The 15,974-nt window shown below is 42.1% G+C and overlaps 1 protein-coding gene across 2 annotated transcripts in view; it reads right to left on the bottom strand.

The window, feature by feature from the left end:
- Positions 1 to 15,974, bottom strand: part of serinc5 (serine incorporator 5) — a 93,523-nt gene that overhangs the window by 33,307 nt on the left and 44,242 nt on the right. For both annotated transcript variants that reach the window (XM_072257819.1, XM_072257820.1), the window contains exons 3-4: positions 9,914 to 10,092; positions 9,734 to 9,816 (exon numbers count right to left, since the gene is read on the bottom strand). In XM_072257819.1, coding sequence (XP_072113920.1) covers positions 9,734 to 9,816; positions 9,914 to 10,092 — 262 coding nt within the window. The remainder of the gene's footprint in view (positions 1 to 9,733; positions 9,817 to 9,913; positions 10,093 to 15,974) is intronic.

The following is a 15,974-nucleotide window of genomic DNA, read 5'->3' as shown; positions in this document are numbered from 1 at the left end:
AAAGAATCTGTCCCAACACAGAGCCCTGTAGAACACCACTAGTCACTAGCAGCCAACGAGAAAAGGCTCCCTTTATTCCCACTCTTCGCCTCACCAATTAGCCACTGCTTTATCCATGCTATAATCTTTTCTGTAATACTATAGGCTCGTAGTTTGTTAAATCGCCTCGTGTGGCACCTTGTCAAAAGCCTTCTGAAAATCCAAGTACACATCAACCAATTCTCCTTTGTCTCTCCTGCTTGTTATTTCTTCAAAGAATCGCAACAGATCTGTCAGGCAAGATTTTCCCTTGAAGAAACCATGCTGTGGTTCATTTTATCATGTGCCTCTAAGTACCCTGAGACCTCATCCTTAATAATCGACTTCCCAGCCCTTCCCAGTGTTCTTTTCCAATCAATTCTGGCCAACCTCTCTCTGATGTCTCTGTAATTCCATTTACTCCACTGTAATACTGATAAATCTGGCTTCTTCTCAAATTTCAGGGTGAATTCAATCATACTATGACCACTGGCCCCTAATGTTCCTTTAACCTTAAGCTCTCTAATCAATTCTGGTTCATTGCACAACATCCAATCCAGAACAGCTGAATGCTTAGTGGGCTCAGCTATAGATGCGCCAAAAAAAGCCATCTTGTAGTCATTCTAGAAATTATCCCTCTTGGAATCCGATTTTCCCAAACTACCTGCATTTTGAAAGCCACATGACTATTGTAACAGTGCGCTTTTGGCAAGCATTTTCAATCTCCCATTGTAATTTGTAGACCACATCCTTACTGCTGTTTAGGGGTCTGTATACAACTCCCATCAGGGTCTTTTTACTCTTGCAGTTCCTTAGCTCTATCCACAATGATTCAACACCTTTTGACCCTATGACACCTCTTCCTAATGACTTGATTTCATTTTTTTTAAACCAACAGAGCCACATCACCACCCCCACCTTCCTGCCTGTCCTTTCAATACAATATGTATCCTTGGACATTAAGCTCCCAGCTATAATCTTCTTGCAGCCATGATTCAGTGATGACTACATCATGCATGCCACTCTATAACTGTGCTACAAGTCCATCGACCTTATTCCCTACACTGCACACATTAAATATAACCCTTCAGCCCTGTATTCACCCTTGATTTTTATCTGCCTTATGCTGCGCCTCCTCCTGTTGACTGCAATTTTGCCTTATCAACAGCCTCTCCTCACTACACCTAGCCTCTGTGTGTAAACCAGCTACCTCACCTTCAGCCCCATCACTCTGGTTCCCATCTGCCAAATTAGTTTAACCCTTCCTGAACAACTCCAGCCAACCTATCCTACAAGGAGATTGGACCCCCTCAGGTTCCGGTGTACAGGTCATACCTTCCCCAGAAGAGATCCCAGTGACCTATAAATCTGAATCCCTGCCCCCCACCCCCACAACACCTCCTCAGCCATGCATTCACCCGCCAAATCATCCTGTTCTTACCCTCACTGGCACGTAGCTCAGGCAGCAATCTGGTAATTACTACTCTGGACATCCTGTTTCTTAACTTTCGACCTAGCTCCCTAAAATCTCTTCAGGACTTCCTCACCTGGTCTACTTATGTCATTGATGCCAATATGTATCAAGACTTCAGGCTGCTCACCCTCATCCATGAGAATGCCATAGACCCAATCTGAAACATCCCTGATCCTGGAGCCTGGGAGGTTACATACCATCTGGGCATCTCTACTGCATCCACAGAACCTAGTCTTTGTTCCTTTGAATATGGAATCTCCTATCAATGCTGCAGACCCCTTCACCTCTTTGCTCTGCTGAGCCACAGCACCGAACTCAGTGCTAGAGATCTGGTCACTGTGGCTCTGCTCAGTAGGTCGTTCCCCCTTAGTAGTGTCTGAAGTTGTATAATTACTGAGGTGAACGGCCACAGGGATACTCTGCACTGGTTGTGCATTTCCCCTCCTTCTCCTGATAGTCACCCAGTTACCCATCTCCTGCAATCTAGGGGTGACTACCTCCCTGTAGCTCCTGTTTATTGCCTCCTCACTCACCCTCATGAGCCAGAAGTCATCAAGGTGCAGCTCCAGTTCCTTAATATTCTCTCAGGAGCTGCAACTTGGTGCACCCGGTGCAGACTGAAGGTCTCCCAGACTTCCCACATCCCACACACAGTACAGAACACTGCCCCAGAGCTATTCTCACTAATCTACTATGCCCTAACAGACGAGGAATGAACAAATAAAAACAGAGAGCAACTTACAAGATCCTTAACCTCTCCCAGGCCTGATCTCGCCCAAAGCCCGCTGAGCCAAAGCCACTCTAAACACTGGGACACTCAAAAGAACGCCACTCCGCTTGCACCTGTGCCATTTTTAGCTGGCCCTTTCTAATGAATCCCTCTTGCGGATTGGTCACTCCTCAACTCAGAGAACCTTCCACGCAGCTCTGTCTTTAAAATATCAATTGCCAATTATCAGTGAGGTTTTAGGGGTGACACTGAGACCTTGCCCGCTTATAGCTGTATTTGGTGTGGCAGATGATGATTTGGGTTTAAATGCAAGCCAGTCGGATATCATTGCATTTACATCACTATTGGCCCGTAGGAGAATTTTGCTGGTTTGGAAATCTGCCACTCCCCCAACTGCTGCTGCTGCTTGGTTAGAAGATGTAATGTTTTTTCTGAAATTAGAAAAGATTAAATTCACTTTGAGGGGGTCTGTGAAAAAGTTCTATTCGAAATGAGGACCTTTCTTATCATATTTTGGGAGTCTTAAGGAATTACCTACTAGTTGAGGGCATTTGATTGTACTTGGGAAGTTGCCTCCCATTTAACACGTTTATAATTTACCTCACAGGGTGGTTGATGAATTGTAAGTATGAGTGTATTTTGGATCATCTGACATGTTGCAGATGTGTGTGAGCCGTCGTCTTGAAGTAGTGTGGGGGTATGGTTGTGAAATGTCTGTACCTGTATTTGTGAATTGTGTTGTAAATATATTAGCTGCCATGATATGTTCGGGGAGGGCGGGTGGGGGGAGGTTTGTTTTGGGGGTACGATACTAAAGCAAAATGGAGGAAAATGTAATCCATTATATATTCTGTATTGTGACATTCCTTCAACAAAAATGAATAAAATTTTTAAAAATTTTTTAAAAAATCAATCGCAGTTCTGATTGAAAGCCAGTTCTTTTTACCCACTCCCTGACGCTGACTGTCCAACTCGAAGAGAATGCTGCGAAACTCTGCTTAGTAAATCTGTAACGCAGATCTAACTGGAAGGTAGTTGTTTTTATGCACAGCTTCCTGTTGTTTGGTCACTCCTCAACTCAGAAACTGCAGCAAAGTTCGGTCTTTAAAATTAGGCTGGTATGTTAACATTATTCTTCACCTACAGTTCCTGCATAATACTTAACCTCTTATTATCCACATGCACTGAACTAGAATGCAATCTGTACACTTTCCTTCACTGTGGCCACTTGGGTTTCCTCTGGGTGCTCTGGTTTCTTCCCATATTTAAAAGATGAGCAAGTTCAAATGTACACTTGCCTCTGTAAATTATCACGCATATATAGGTTAGTGATAGAATCTGATGGGAATTTAGGGAAAATATCAGAATCAGGTTTATTATCACCGGCAGGTGACCCGAAATTTGTTAACTTAGTAGCAGCAGTGCAATGCAACACATAATCTTGCAGAGAAAAAAATAAACAGGTAAATCAATTACATATATTGAATATTTTTTAAATGTGCAAAAACAGAAATACTGTATATTAAAAAAAATGAGGTAGTGTCCAAAGATTCAATGTCCATTTAGGAATTGGATGGCAGAGGGAAGAAGCTGTTCCTTGAATCACTCAGTGTGTGCCTTCAGGCTTCTGTATCTCCTACTTGATGGTAACAGTGAGAAAAGGGCATGCCCTGGGTGCTGGAGGTCCTTAATAATGGACGCTGCCTTTCTGAAACACCACTCCTTGAAGATGTCCTGGGTACTTTGCAGGCTAGTACCCCAGACAGAGCTGACTAGATTTACAACCTTCTGTAGTTTCTTTTGGTCCTGTGCAGTAACCCCTCCATACCAGTGATGCAGCCCGTCAGAATGCTCTCCACGGTACAACTATAGAAGTTTCTGAGTGTATTTGTTGACATGTCAAATCTCTTCAAGCTCCTAATAAAGTTTAGCCACTGTCTTGTCTTCGTTATAACTACATCGATATGTTGGGACCTGGTTAGATCCTCAGAGATCTTGACACCCAGGAACCTGAAACTGCTCACTCTCTCCACTTCTGATCCCTCTATGAGGATTGGTATGTGTTCCTTCGTCTTGCCCTTCCTGAAGTCCACAATCAGCTCTTTCGTCTTACTGACGTTGAGTGCCAGGTTGTTGCTGTGGCACCATTCCACTAGTTGGCCTATCTCACTCCTGTACACCCCCCTCGTCACCACCTGAGATTCTACCAACAATGGTTGTATCATCAGAAATTTATAGATGGTATTTGAGCTATGCCTAGCCACACAGTCATGTGTATATAGAGAGAGTAGAGCAGTGGGCTAAGCACACACCCCTGAGGTGCGCCAGTGTTGATCGTCAACGGGGAGGATATGTTATCCCCAATGCACACAGATTGTGGTCTTCTGATTAGGAAGTCGAGGATCCAGTTGCAGAGGGAGGTACAGAGGCCCAGGTTCTGCAGCTTCTCAATCAGGATTGTGGGAATGATGGTGATGATGAACAGCATCCTGACGTAGGTGTTTGTGTCGTCCAAGGGGCCTAAAGCCGTGTGGAGAGCCATTGAGATTGCATCCGCCATTGTCTTATTGTGGCGACAGGCAAATTGCAATGGGTCCAAGAGGGAAATGAAAAAAAAAAGGCACTCGAGAGGATCCATTTCCATGTTTTGTGTCTCTATGACAAGCTTCCAACAAAAGGACATTCTGAATTTGCATTGGAACAACTTTTAATAATGAGAATTTTTCCACATGAAACAGATTTTTTAAATTCCTAACATTGAATCATAAAACTGCAAAACTGCTGATAAAGCACAGGGCACGAACTTATGTTCAAGGTGCAGAACCGGCAAGAAACCATTCTGCTGTGAGAATCTCCAGCTGAGCCAGAAAATTCCATGTGTACTTTGGAAACTGTCCAGGGTTCTAAGAGGGGAAATTTCAAAATACAAAAGAAGCCTAAATACATACAAAAGAAAGAAAAGACAAGCATAGGATTAACCTAGTGTAGAATACAAATAGCCATGGAATAAACAGTGTTGCACGTTACCAACATAAAATGAAGGTTAATAATATGCAAGGAAAACTGCTACTAATGGTCTGCAAACACACACCAAGTAGGAATAATAAGCTACAGCGACAGAAAATGACTGGGAATTAAGTGCTGCAAAAATACTCAGAAAAGAGAAAAAGAATGATAAATTAGCACTATTAATTGAATAATCCAAGATTAGTAGCGAAAGGCGGCACAGCCATCAGGAGGATAACCTGAAATAAAAGTTTGTAAAGTGCCTCACTAACACAGATGGCTCAAGAATTAATACTGAAGGGAGGTGAAAGAATTACGCAAATAGTTTTAGAAGAGGGGAAAAAAGGTACTAGCACTTTGACTATGCCAGAACTAACTGAGTAGAGAAAGTAGGTTAAAAAAAATCCAGAATGGAGCTTCATTCGTAACCCTATTATAAAGGATACAGAATTCAGCACAAGATTTATTAATGGGGGGGAGGGGGCGGGAATGAACCACCAAAGACAAGAGCCTTTTCCATTTTAAAGTAACAGAGACCATTTTATATTTTGAAGGTAATGAAGAACCATTGAGCACATCTACATGAAATTTTGCTGTAGGAAAGTAGCATGCAAAGATCCTCACCACCCAGGCCTTGCTCTTTTTTCACTGTTGCCATCAGGTAGAAGGTATAGGTGCCTCAGGACCTGCACCACCAGGTTCAAGAGCAGTTACTACCCCTCAACCATCAAGCTCTTGAACAAAAAAGGAGACACATTCACACACTGGCATTATTTGCCAGTTTAGTATAGGTGATAAATACCAAGTATAATTGCTACTAAAGGATAATAAAGGATAAACACCTTTTTTTTGGTTTCTAACCATCCTTTGATTTTAAAACTGGAAGCTGGGCATTACCAATCAACCAAATTCTTTGACATGGCAAAGGAAATTTTAAAAAGGTCATGTAGCTGACATACTTACCTAGATATGCAAAGGGACTTCAGCAAGTTATTACATAATACAGTGGATTCCAGTTAATTGGGCAGCCTTATTGAGACAACTCTTAAAGAACAAATGTTAAATGAGAAAGTTGCCGGGACTCCCTTTGTTTACTTGAGACACTATGCCACTTAATTGGGACAGCAGCGTGTTACCAAGCAGTTTCTAACTAGCATTAGTCGTGTGGCCATTAGACACTACAGAGTGCTTAGGCAAACAGTTTTTAAATAGCATCAGTTGTGTGTTTGCGTTCAAAAAGCAGTGATTTTCGTCACTAATAGTTAGCGGGAAATAAGCAGCAAGACAATTCAGAACTACTTTGCTCACCACGGTTTCAAGTATTCAGAGTTGGAGATGCTAGAAACATGCTAGGAGTGAAGATGAAAGAATCTCATTGTTTCAACAAGTTAGGAGCTATGAAGAATCTGACAGTATCAACAACCGTCTTGAATGTTACAATGAAAATGAAGATTTGAAGGATGTAATTGGCAAAAGCATTGTAGGAAGGCAGTCCATAACCTACGCTAGGTATCTGCGTTGATTTTGTTCATTTACAGTCAAAAGAACACAGTGGCATACACTGGACGATAGCTATTAGGAAATAATGCAGTTTTACAGTACTGTAGTAATATTAGAGTGTTCTAATTGGTTCTGTATTTCATTTAAGTACATATTGTTAGCTAAACAGTGGTTTGTCTTTTCTATGGGGTGTATAGGGTGTCAGAGAAGGGTAGCACCTCCAGTGGGGGAACATGTCGCATCCTTTTCAAGGCGGTTTGTCCACCTTTGGCCCCCATCTGGACTCAGCTCTCATCTGTGGCTCGCCGTAGCTGTTTGCATGCAACAGCGGCCACACCCCTGGCAACGGCTTCGACAAGCCGGCTAAACCAGGTGAGGGTAGCCGACAGGTCTCAAACCCTCGGTGAGATAGGGGGTTGTCTATCCCAGCATGTGAAGACAGACTCCAGTGGATTGAGCGGACGAGACCAATGGAAGGTCCAACGGTCAAGGAGGCGGTCTCTGCAGGCGTCGTGGAGCACGTAGAGCACGACAAGACACAGAAGACGTCCTGGTCATCCACTGTGCCTAGTCCCATCTCCAGCCGTCTTGACTCGTGTCTTGCCACTGGATCCAGATGGGAATTGGGAAGAGTGAGTGAGGCTGATGCTGCACAACTCTCCCTCTCTTAAATCCAAATCAAGCGCTAGTCTCCACACCACCATCATCATGATAATGGTGTCAAGGTCTTCATCGACGACGATGGACAAACCACATGTCTTTTCTATATGTTTTAACTATTTCCATGAAGCTTTGGCTAATTGGGGCAACCAGTTCATGTGGCAAAATGTACTGGTCCCAATAAGCAGAATCCACTGTATTAGTTTAAGGTCAGCAAACGTGCAGTTAGAGGAAAAAGAGTAAATAGCCAGGAGACAGAGACCTTGCAGTGGTTTAGCAGAGTAAATAGCTTGCTGGCTTCAGAGAGAAAGTAGAAATAAAGGTTTCAGGAAGTAGAACGAGATTCCAGATAAGACCAGTAATACTACAAGTTAACAATTTTTTTAAAAAGTCACAACTTTAAAATTTCCAGATGACCTCATTCTGAGGTCACCAAAGATTGCAGCAAAGTAACCATCAAAGAGGGATGTAATTAGCCAAGGAATTTTAACACACTAAACTGCTATGAATGATTATGTGGTAGAATGAAAATTTTTTAAAAAACTAAAATCAGTTAAGGGAGCAAATGTGTATATGTAAAAATAAAATAAATGGTTTTTTTTGTCACATGTATATTGAAGCGTTAAAACATACAGTGAAATGCGTCATTTGTGTCGCTGAGCGACAGTCTGAGGATAGGATGGGGACAGCCCAGTTCTCCACAATCCAAGTGAGTGAGGGAGGTTTAAAAATAAACAAAGCAGTTTGACCTACTTCTATAGAGCAGAATTGAAAAGTAAATGCATCTTGCCAAAGTTTGACTGAATACAGATTAAACAAGTGTTAGGTACATTTTTGGTTTTCATATTACAGGCAGGATATATAGGGACTGGAAAAAAATACTCAATTTACCACTACTGTTACCAGAAATCAGAAGTTGTACTATCAGGAAAGAATAAACAGGTTAGATACATTAATAAAAGAATTAAGAGGCAAGGTTTGGGCCTCATGCCTGCTCCACCATTCAATCAGATCATGGCTGGTCTTTCATGTCATTAACCCATTCCTTACATCCCTAAATTGACGAAGGACATTCTTGCTATTGAGGGAGTGCAGCGTAGGTTCACAAGGTTAATTCCCGGGATGGTGGGACTGTCATATGTCGAAAGATTGGAGTGACTGGGCTTGTATACTCTGGAATTTAGAAGGCTGAGAGGGGATCTTATTGAAACATATAAGATTATTAAGGGATTGGACACGCTGGAGGCAGGAAGCATGTTCCTGCTGATGGGTGAATCCAGAACCAGAGGCCACAGTTTAAGAATAAGGGCTAGGCCATTTAGAACAGAGTTGACAAAAAACTTTTCCACCCAGAGAGTGATGGATAAATGGAATGCTCTGCCCAGAAGGCTGTGAAGGCCAAGTCTCTGGATGCTTTCAAAAAAGAGATGGATAGAGCTCATAAAGATAGTGGAATCAAAGGTTATGGGGATAAGGCAGGAACTGAATACTGATAGTGGATGATCAGCCATGATCACAGTGAATGGCAGTGCTGGCTCAAAGGGCCAAATGGCCTACTCCCGCACCTATTGTCTACTGTCTATAAATCCTGAAACATCCATAAATATATCAATCCAAGTCTGTGCTCAGTGACCAAGACTCCACAGTACCAAGATTCATACCTTTTGGGTGAAGAAACTTCATATTGGTTATGAATAGAGCACTCCCAACTCTGGACACCACAGCCACAGGAAACATTTCCACATCTACCCTATAAACCCTACATGAATTTCAAATAATGAGATTTTCTCTCATTTTTCCAGATTTGGGAGCTTTCTGTTCATTAACCAACACCAATTGCTCCATTGTGTTTAATATCCTCTTGAGTGGCACCTTATTAAAGGCTACATTATAGCCACAGATTTCTCCCATTTACACCACTTGCTGCCACAGCAAACGGTGCTACAAATTCGTCAAACAATTTCCATGATAACTCCACCCAATCCTACTATTATTTCCCATTTGCCCTGTTATCACCTCCTTAACAACAGATTCCAGCATTCCCTGACTAATGACGTCAGGCAAACTAGTCCATAGTTCTTCAAGCAAGCAAAGTTCCTGAAACATTTTCCTGGATGTATAGCTTTTTAAAATAAGTTTACATTAGTTAACAGCACTCATTTTAATATAGCAATTTTAAAGATTTTTACCCCTTTAAAGACAATAGACAGTTTACATACACAAGTACAACATTACAAGTACAACATTAAAAGTACATCTACATTTAGGAAAGCTTTCAAAGGCTTCTGATTTTCCAAAGGTGTCAAATGAAAGAGTAAACTGATTAAGTTGTCAAATAGCTTTACCTTTGTGAAAGGTGTCCTGATCCGGTATAAAGAAAGCCCCTGCACACATTCCAGCCAAAACCACAAACTTCACAAACCAGAACCTAAGCACAGAATGCAGAGATTTAGGAAGGGCTTAGTCTAAAAGAGAATACTGTTTCCTTTCACTTAATGGCCTTTGGGTCCATCAAGGGCACTTACCCATTGTGGAGGTATGCTCGACAATCTTTACTGGTTTTAACATTGATCATCAGGATGAAGAAAATGAAGAAGAATACAGCCATTCCGAAGCAGACCTTGTAAACACCGGAGTAACCAACAAGTCTATCACAGCCGGCACCCGCTTGAATGGTCTTACAAAATTCATTGTAGAAAGGAACCTGTAAAAAGCAGGGTTGAAAATGTTTCACTAGGAGTACAGAAAAAGATGTAAGGGAAGCCAGAGGGGAAATCACAAGGTATGTAATTAGATCCAATTCAAAGTTCAAAGTAAATTTATTATCAAAGTACATATGTCACCATATACTACCCTGAGATTCATTTTCTTGCAGGCATTCACAGAAAATACAAGAAACACAATAGAACCAAAGAATGACTGCCCCCATCCAATGTGCAAAAGATAACAAACTGTGCAAGTACAAAAGGAAATAAAATAATAATAAATAAATAGCAATAAGTGGAGAGTAGGAGATGAAAAGTCCTTGAAAGTGAATTCTCAGATTGTTGGAACATTTCAGCGATGGGGTGAGTGAACTTATCCCTTTGGTTCAAAAGCCTGATGGTTGAGAGTTGATAACTCTTGCTGAACCTAGTGGTGGGAGCCCTGAGGTTCCTGTACCTTCTTCCTAATGGCAGTAACAAGAAGAGAGCATGGCTTGGATGATGGGAGTCCTGAATGATGGATGCTGCTTTCCTTGACACCATTCCACCATCTATTGTAGGCTTCCCTGTACAAGGGCATTGGTGTTTCCATACCAGACTGTGATGCAACCAGTCATTACACTCTCCACCACACACCTTTAGGAGTTTCTCAAAGTTTTACATGACATGCCGAATCTTTGCAAACTTCTGAGAAAGTAGAGGCGCTACTGTGCTTTCTTTATATTTGAACTTACAGTACATGCTGAATCCAGGATAGATCCTCTGAAATGAGGACACAGAGGAATTTAAAATTGCTGACCCTCTCCACCTCTGATTCCCCCAACTGGGACTGACTCACGGACCTACTGTACATTGTAATATTGCCTCAGACTTTATATAGTAGCTCCAAAGCTTACAACAAACTGCAATTTGCAAACCAACAGTAATTTTTACTTTGTCACCACATTTCTTAATTGCAGAGTGTAACACAGGAAAAGTTTCAAGATAAACTGCAAAATCTTAAAAAACCTATACAGTACGGCAATGTCAACCTACACAAAAATCAGGATTTTAGTGAACATTTTACCCCTTCAACATTTCTAGTTTGTGGGCAATCTGGAATAGGATAACTCATGAATAATGAGACTTACAATTTCAAACAGATTTATAATTCTTTCATGCAAAGATCTAGAGTTTCCTATGAATCACTACATAAACAAACCATATCAAAGCAATAATCATTAAAGCATGAAGAAAAATGATTGCTGATAGGATTAATTTAGGGACAGATTCTATCCAAACCAGAATAGTATTAGCATTTCAGAAGAAAGTCTTAAATGGAGGAAATGTTTTAAAAACCAACTAAGATAGGAGGAGTTTTTGTTACTTTGTTTACAGTCCTCTATTCTTAACTTCCTCCACTCAGATCCAGTGCAGACAAAGATTCATTCTTTGGACTAGACACCTATGACTAGATTTGTACCAAGGACGTCAGTACTGGGATTTCACTGTTCATGTCTAAACAATTTGAAAGCAAATGTACAAGGCAGGGATTTGCAGAAGATAAGTTAGGTAGTATTGTAGACATTGAAGAAGCTTATGAAAAAGTACAGGAGGATTTTGATCAGCTAGGTAAGCAGGTCAAGGACTGGCAAATGAAGTGTTGCATTTTGGGAAGTCCATAAGACATGAGTAGAATTAGACTATTTGGCCCATTGAGTTTGCTCCACTGTTTCATCACGGCTTAGTCATTATCCCTCATCCCACTCTCCTGCCTTCTCCCCATAACCTCACACACTCTGACACGGCAAGAATCTATCAAACTCCACCTTATTTACACCCAAATACCCTGCCTCCACAGCCACCTTTGGCCATAAATTCCACAGATTCACCACCCAAAGGCTATGGAAAGTCTTCCTCATCTGTTTTAAATGGTCGTCCCTCTATTCTGAGGCTGTGCTCTCTGGTCATAGACTCCCCCACTACAGAAAACATCCTCTCCATCTAGGACTTTCAACATTTGATATGTTCCAATAACAAATCCCCTAGTCTTCTGAATTCCAGCGAGTACAGGCTCCTCGCCATCAAACGCTCCTCATAAGCCAACACTTTAATTAATTCTCGTGAACGCCCTCCAAACCATCTCCAATATCAGTGGGTTCTTTCTTAGATTATAGGCCGAAAACTGCTCATAATACTCCAAGTGAGTCCTCACTAGTGCCTTATAAAGCCTCAGCATTACATCCTTGCTTTTATATTCTAGTCTTGTCAAAATGAATGCTAAAATTGCATTTGCCTTCCTCACCACCTACTCAATCTGCAAGTTAACCTGCACAAGGACTCTCAAGTCCCTTTACACCTCACATTTTTAAATTTTCTGCCTGTTTAGAAAATAGTCTACAGTTATATTCCCTCTACCAAGTGTATGATTATACACTTCCCAACACTATACTCCATCTACCAATTCTTTGCCCCTTCTCCTAATCTGTCTAAGTCCTTCTGCAGCCTCCCTGCTTCCTCAACATTACCTGCCCCTCCACCTATCTCTGTATTGTCTGCAAACCTGGCCACAAAGCCATCAATTCCATCATTCAAATCATCGTCATAACGCAAAAAGAAGCAGTCCCAATACCAATCCCTGCAGAACACCACTAGTTACCAGCAGCCAACCAGAAAATGCTTCCTTTATTCCCACTCTGCCTCCTGACAAACAGCCAAACCTCTTTCCATGCTAGTATTTTTCCTGTAGTACCATGGCCTCTTAACTTGTTAAGCAGCTTCATTTGTGGCACCTTATCAAATGTCTTCTGAAAATCCAAGTACACAACACCCACTGAGTCTCCTTTGTCCAACCTGCCTGTTATTTCCTCAAAGAATTCCAAATGACTTGTCAGGAAAGATTTTCTCTTAAGGAAACCATGCCGACTTTGGCCCATTTTATCATGTGCCCCCAAGAACCCCAAGACCTCATTCTTAACAATCAACTGTTAGTCAGCCTAACTAGCATAACATTTGCAATTTTCCAGGCTTTCAGAACCATTCCAGAATCTGGTGATTCTTGAAAGATCATTACTAATGCCTCTACAATCTCCTTCAGAACACTGGGGTGTAGTCTACCTGGTCCAGATGACTTATCCACCTTCAGACCTTTCAGCTTCCCAATTACCTTCTCCTTCATAATAGCAACTACACTCATTTCATCTCCCTAAAATTCCTGAACACCAGCACACCGCTAGTGTCTTCCACAGTGAAGACCGATGGAAAATACTTCTTCAGTTTGTCTGTCACTTCATTGTCCCCCATTACTACCTCTCCAGCATCATTTTCCAAGGGTCCTATATCTACTCTTGCCTCTTACTCTTTATATATCTGAACAAATCCTCCAAAATCTCACTAATTTTTGTTCTATTATATGTCCTAACTTTTACTTTTGTTGTTGACTTTCTTTGTCAGCCACAGTTTGTAGCATCCTGCCTTTGGAATACTTCATCCCTGGGATGTACCTATCCTGAGCCATTCGAGTTTCTCCCAGAAACTCCAGTCTTTGCTATTCTACCATAATCCCTGCTGGTGTCCCCTTCCAATCAACTTTAGCCAGCTCCTCTCGAATGCCTCTGTAACTCCCTCTACTCCACTCGAATAAAGTTACACCTGACTTTAGCTTCTCCCTCTCAAATTGCAGGGTGAATTATATAATAATATGATCACTGCCTCTTAAGGGTTCCTTTACCTTAAGCGGCCTAATCAAATTTGGTTCATTACACAACACCCAATCCAGAACAGCTTTTCCCCTGGTGGGCTCAATCTACCTACATATTGAAATTCCCCATGACTATTGTAACATTGACCTTTTGACATGCACTTTATCTCCCATTGTAAATTGTACCCAACATCTTGGCTACTTGTTCAGAGGCCTGTATAAAAAACCCATCAGGGTCTTTTTTCTCTTTCTTAAATCTACTCAAAGATTCTACATCTTCTGACCATACAGTATGTCACCTCTTTCTAAGGATTAGATTTTTTTTTAAATCAATACAGTCACCCCACCCCCCGCCTACTTGCCCGTCCGTTCGATACACTGTGTATCCTTGAATGTTAAGTTCCCAAGTATAATCTTCTTTTAGCCATGACTCTTTGATACCCACGTCATACTTGCCAATCTCTAACTGTGCTACAAGATTATCTACTTTATTCCATATACTGCGTGTATTCAAATATAACAATCCTGTATCCATCACCCTTTTTGATTTTGTCCACATGTTACACAAATCATACCACTGACAGAGATTTTGCCATCATCTGCCTGTCCTTCCTGGCAGTCTCATTATACATTACATCTGCTTGTATACCAACTGTCCCATCCTCAGCCTGATCACTCTCATTCCCATCTCCCTGCCAAATTAGCTAAAACCCTTCCCAAAAGCTCTTGCAAATCTGCCTCCAAGGATACTGGTCCCCACTGGGTGCAGCTGTAACCTGTCTCTTTTGCACAAGTCATGCGTTCCCCAGAAGAGATCCCAATGATCCAGAAATCTGAAGCTCTGACCCCTCACCAGTTTCTTGGCCATGTATTCATCTGCCAAATCATCTTATTCTGAGCCTCACTGGCATCAGAGATTACTACCTTGAAGGTCCCGCTTTCTACCCAATTCCCTAAATTCTCTCTTCAGGACCTCCTCTCTTTTCCTACCTATGATGCCAATAAGTACCACAACATCTGGCTGTTCACCCTCCCCCTCTGGAATACTATGGACCCAATCCGAGATGGCGCTGGGACACATCACGCCATCTATGTGTCTCTTTCACATCCGCAGAATCTCGTGCCCACTCCTCCGACTGGAATTCCCTTTCACTGCTACAGTCCTCTTCTCCCCCGCTTCCCTTCTGAGCCACAGTACCAGACTCAGTGCTAGGGACATGGTCGCTGCGGCTCCCCGCAGTAGGTTGTCCCTCTCAACAGTATCCTAAGCTGCATAGGCCTTGCACAGTGAATGATCAGGCCCCGAGTTCAATGGTGGCACAGACGGACCGAGGAATACAAGTACACAGTTCACTGAAAGCAGTGCCACAGGTAGATGGGCTGATGAAGGCCAGGTGTTTGACACAGTGACCTCCAGTCAGGGCGTTAAGTCAAGGAGTTGGCATATTATGTTGCTGTTGTCAAGACTGCACTTGGAGAATTGTGTACAGTTTGCTTGCCTTGTGAAATGAAAAGCATCAATCTATAACAAGCAAAGGCGACTTTATGACACAGCCAGTACTTGAGGGCCTGTATTCTATGGAGAGGACAGACAGGCTAGAACTTCATTCCTTGGAATGTAGGAGATTGAAGAGTGACCTTATGGAGGCACAGAAAACCAGGAGGGGAATTAGATAAGGCGAATGCACAAAGTCTTCCCCACACCCCTCCCCCCAGAAGGGAAACTAAAACTAGAGAACTGCAAATGGGTTTACGGTGAGAGATGGAAGATTGAAGAAGGACCCAAGAGGTAAGAGGGTGGTGTGTGTATAGAAAGAGCTGCCAGAGAATGTGGTTGAGGCAGTTACAGCATTTAAAGACACTTGGGGCAGGAAGGGTTTCGAGTTGCATTGGCCAAACAGGACTAGCTTGCCAAACAGGGCATCATAGTCGGCATGGATGAGTTGGGTCAAATGTCATCCTTCCTTGCTGTATAACTAAGATATAGACTTCCTCACACTCCCCGCCCCCCATATAACACACAGGTTTCTCTGTTTAAATACAATTATGATGTTCAGAAGAAGGGTCTCGGTCTGAAACATCGACTGTTGGTTCATTTCCATAGATGCTGCCTGATCTGCAGAGTTCCACCAGCATTTTGTACGTGTTGCTTTGGATTTACAGCATCTGCAGAACTTCTCGTGATTAGGATATTCAGTTCCC

The sequence above is a fragment of the Mobula birostris genome, chromosome 5, assembly GCF_030028105.1.
Source record: "Mobula birostris isolate sMobBir1 chromosome 5, sMobBir1.hap1, whole genome shotgun sequence".
In the NCBI taxonomy this organism is placed as follows: Eukaryota; Metazoa; Chordata; class Chondrichthyes; order Myliobatiformes; family Myliobatidae; genus Mobula; species Mobula birostris.
Note: the sequence above shows the minus strand (reverse complement) of the source record. Positions and strands in the feature narration are given on the sequence as shown.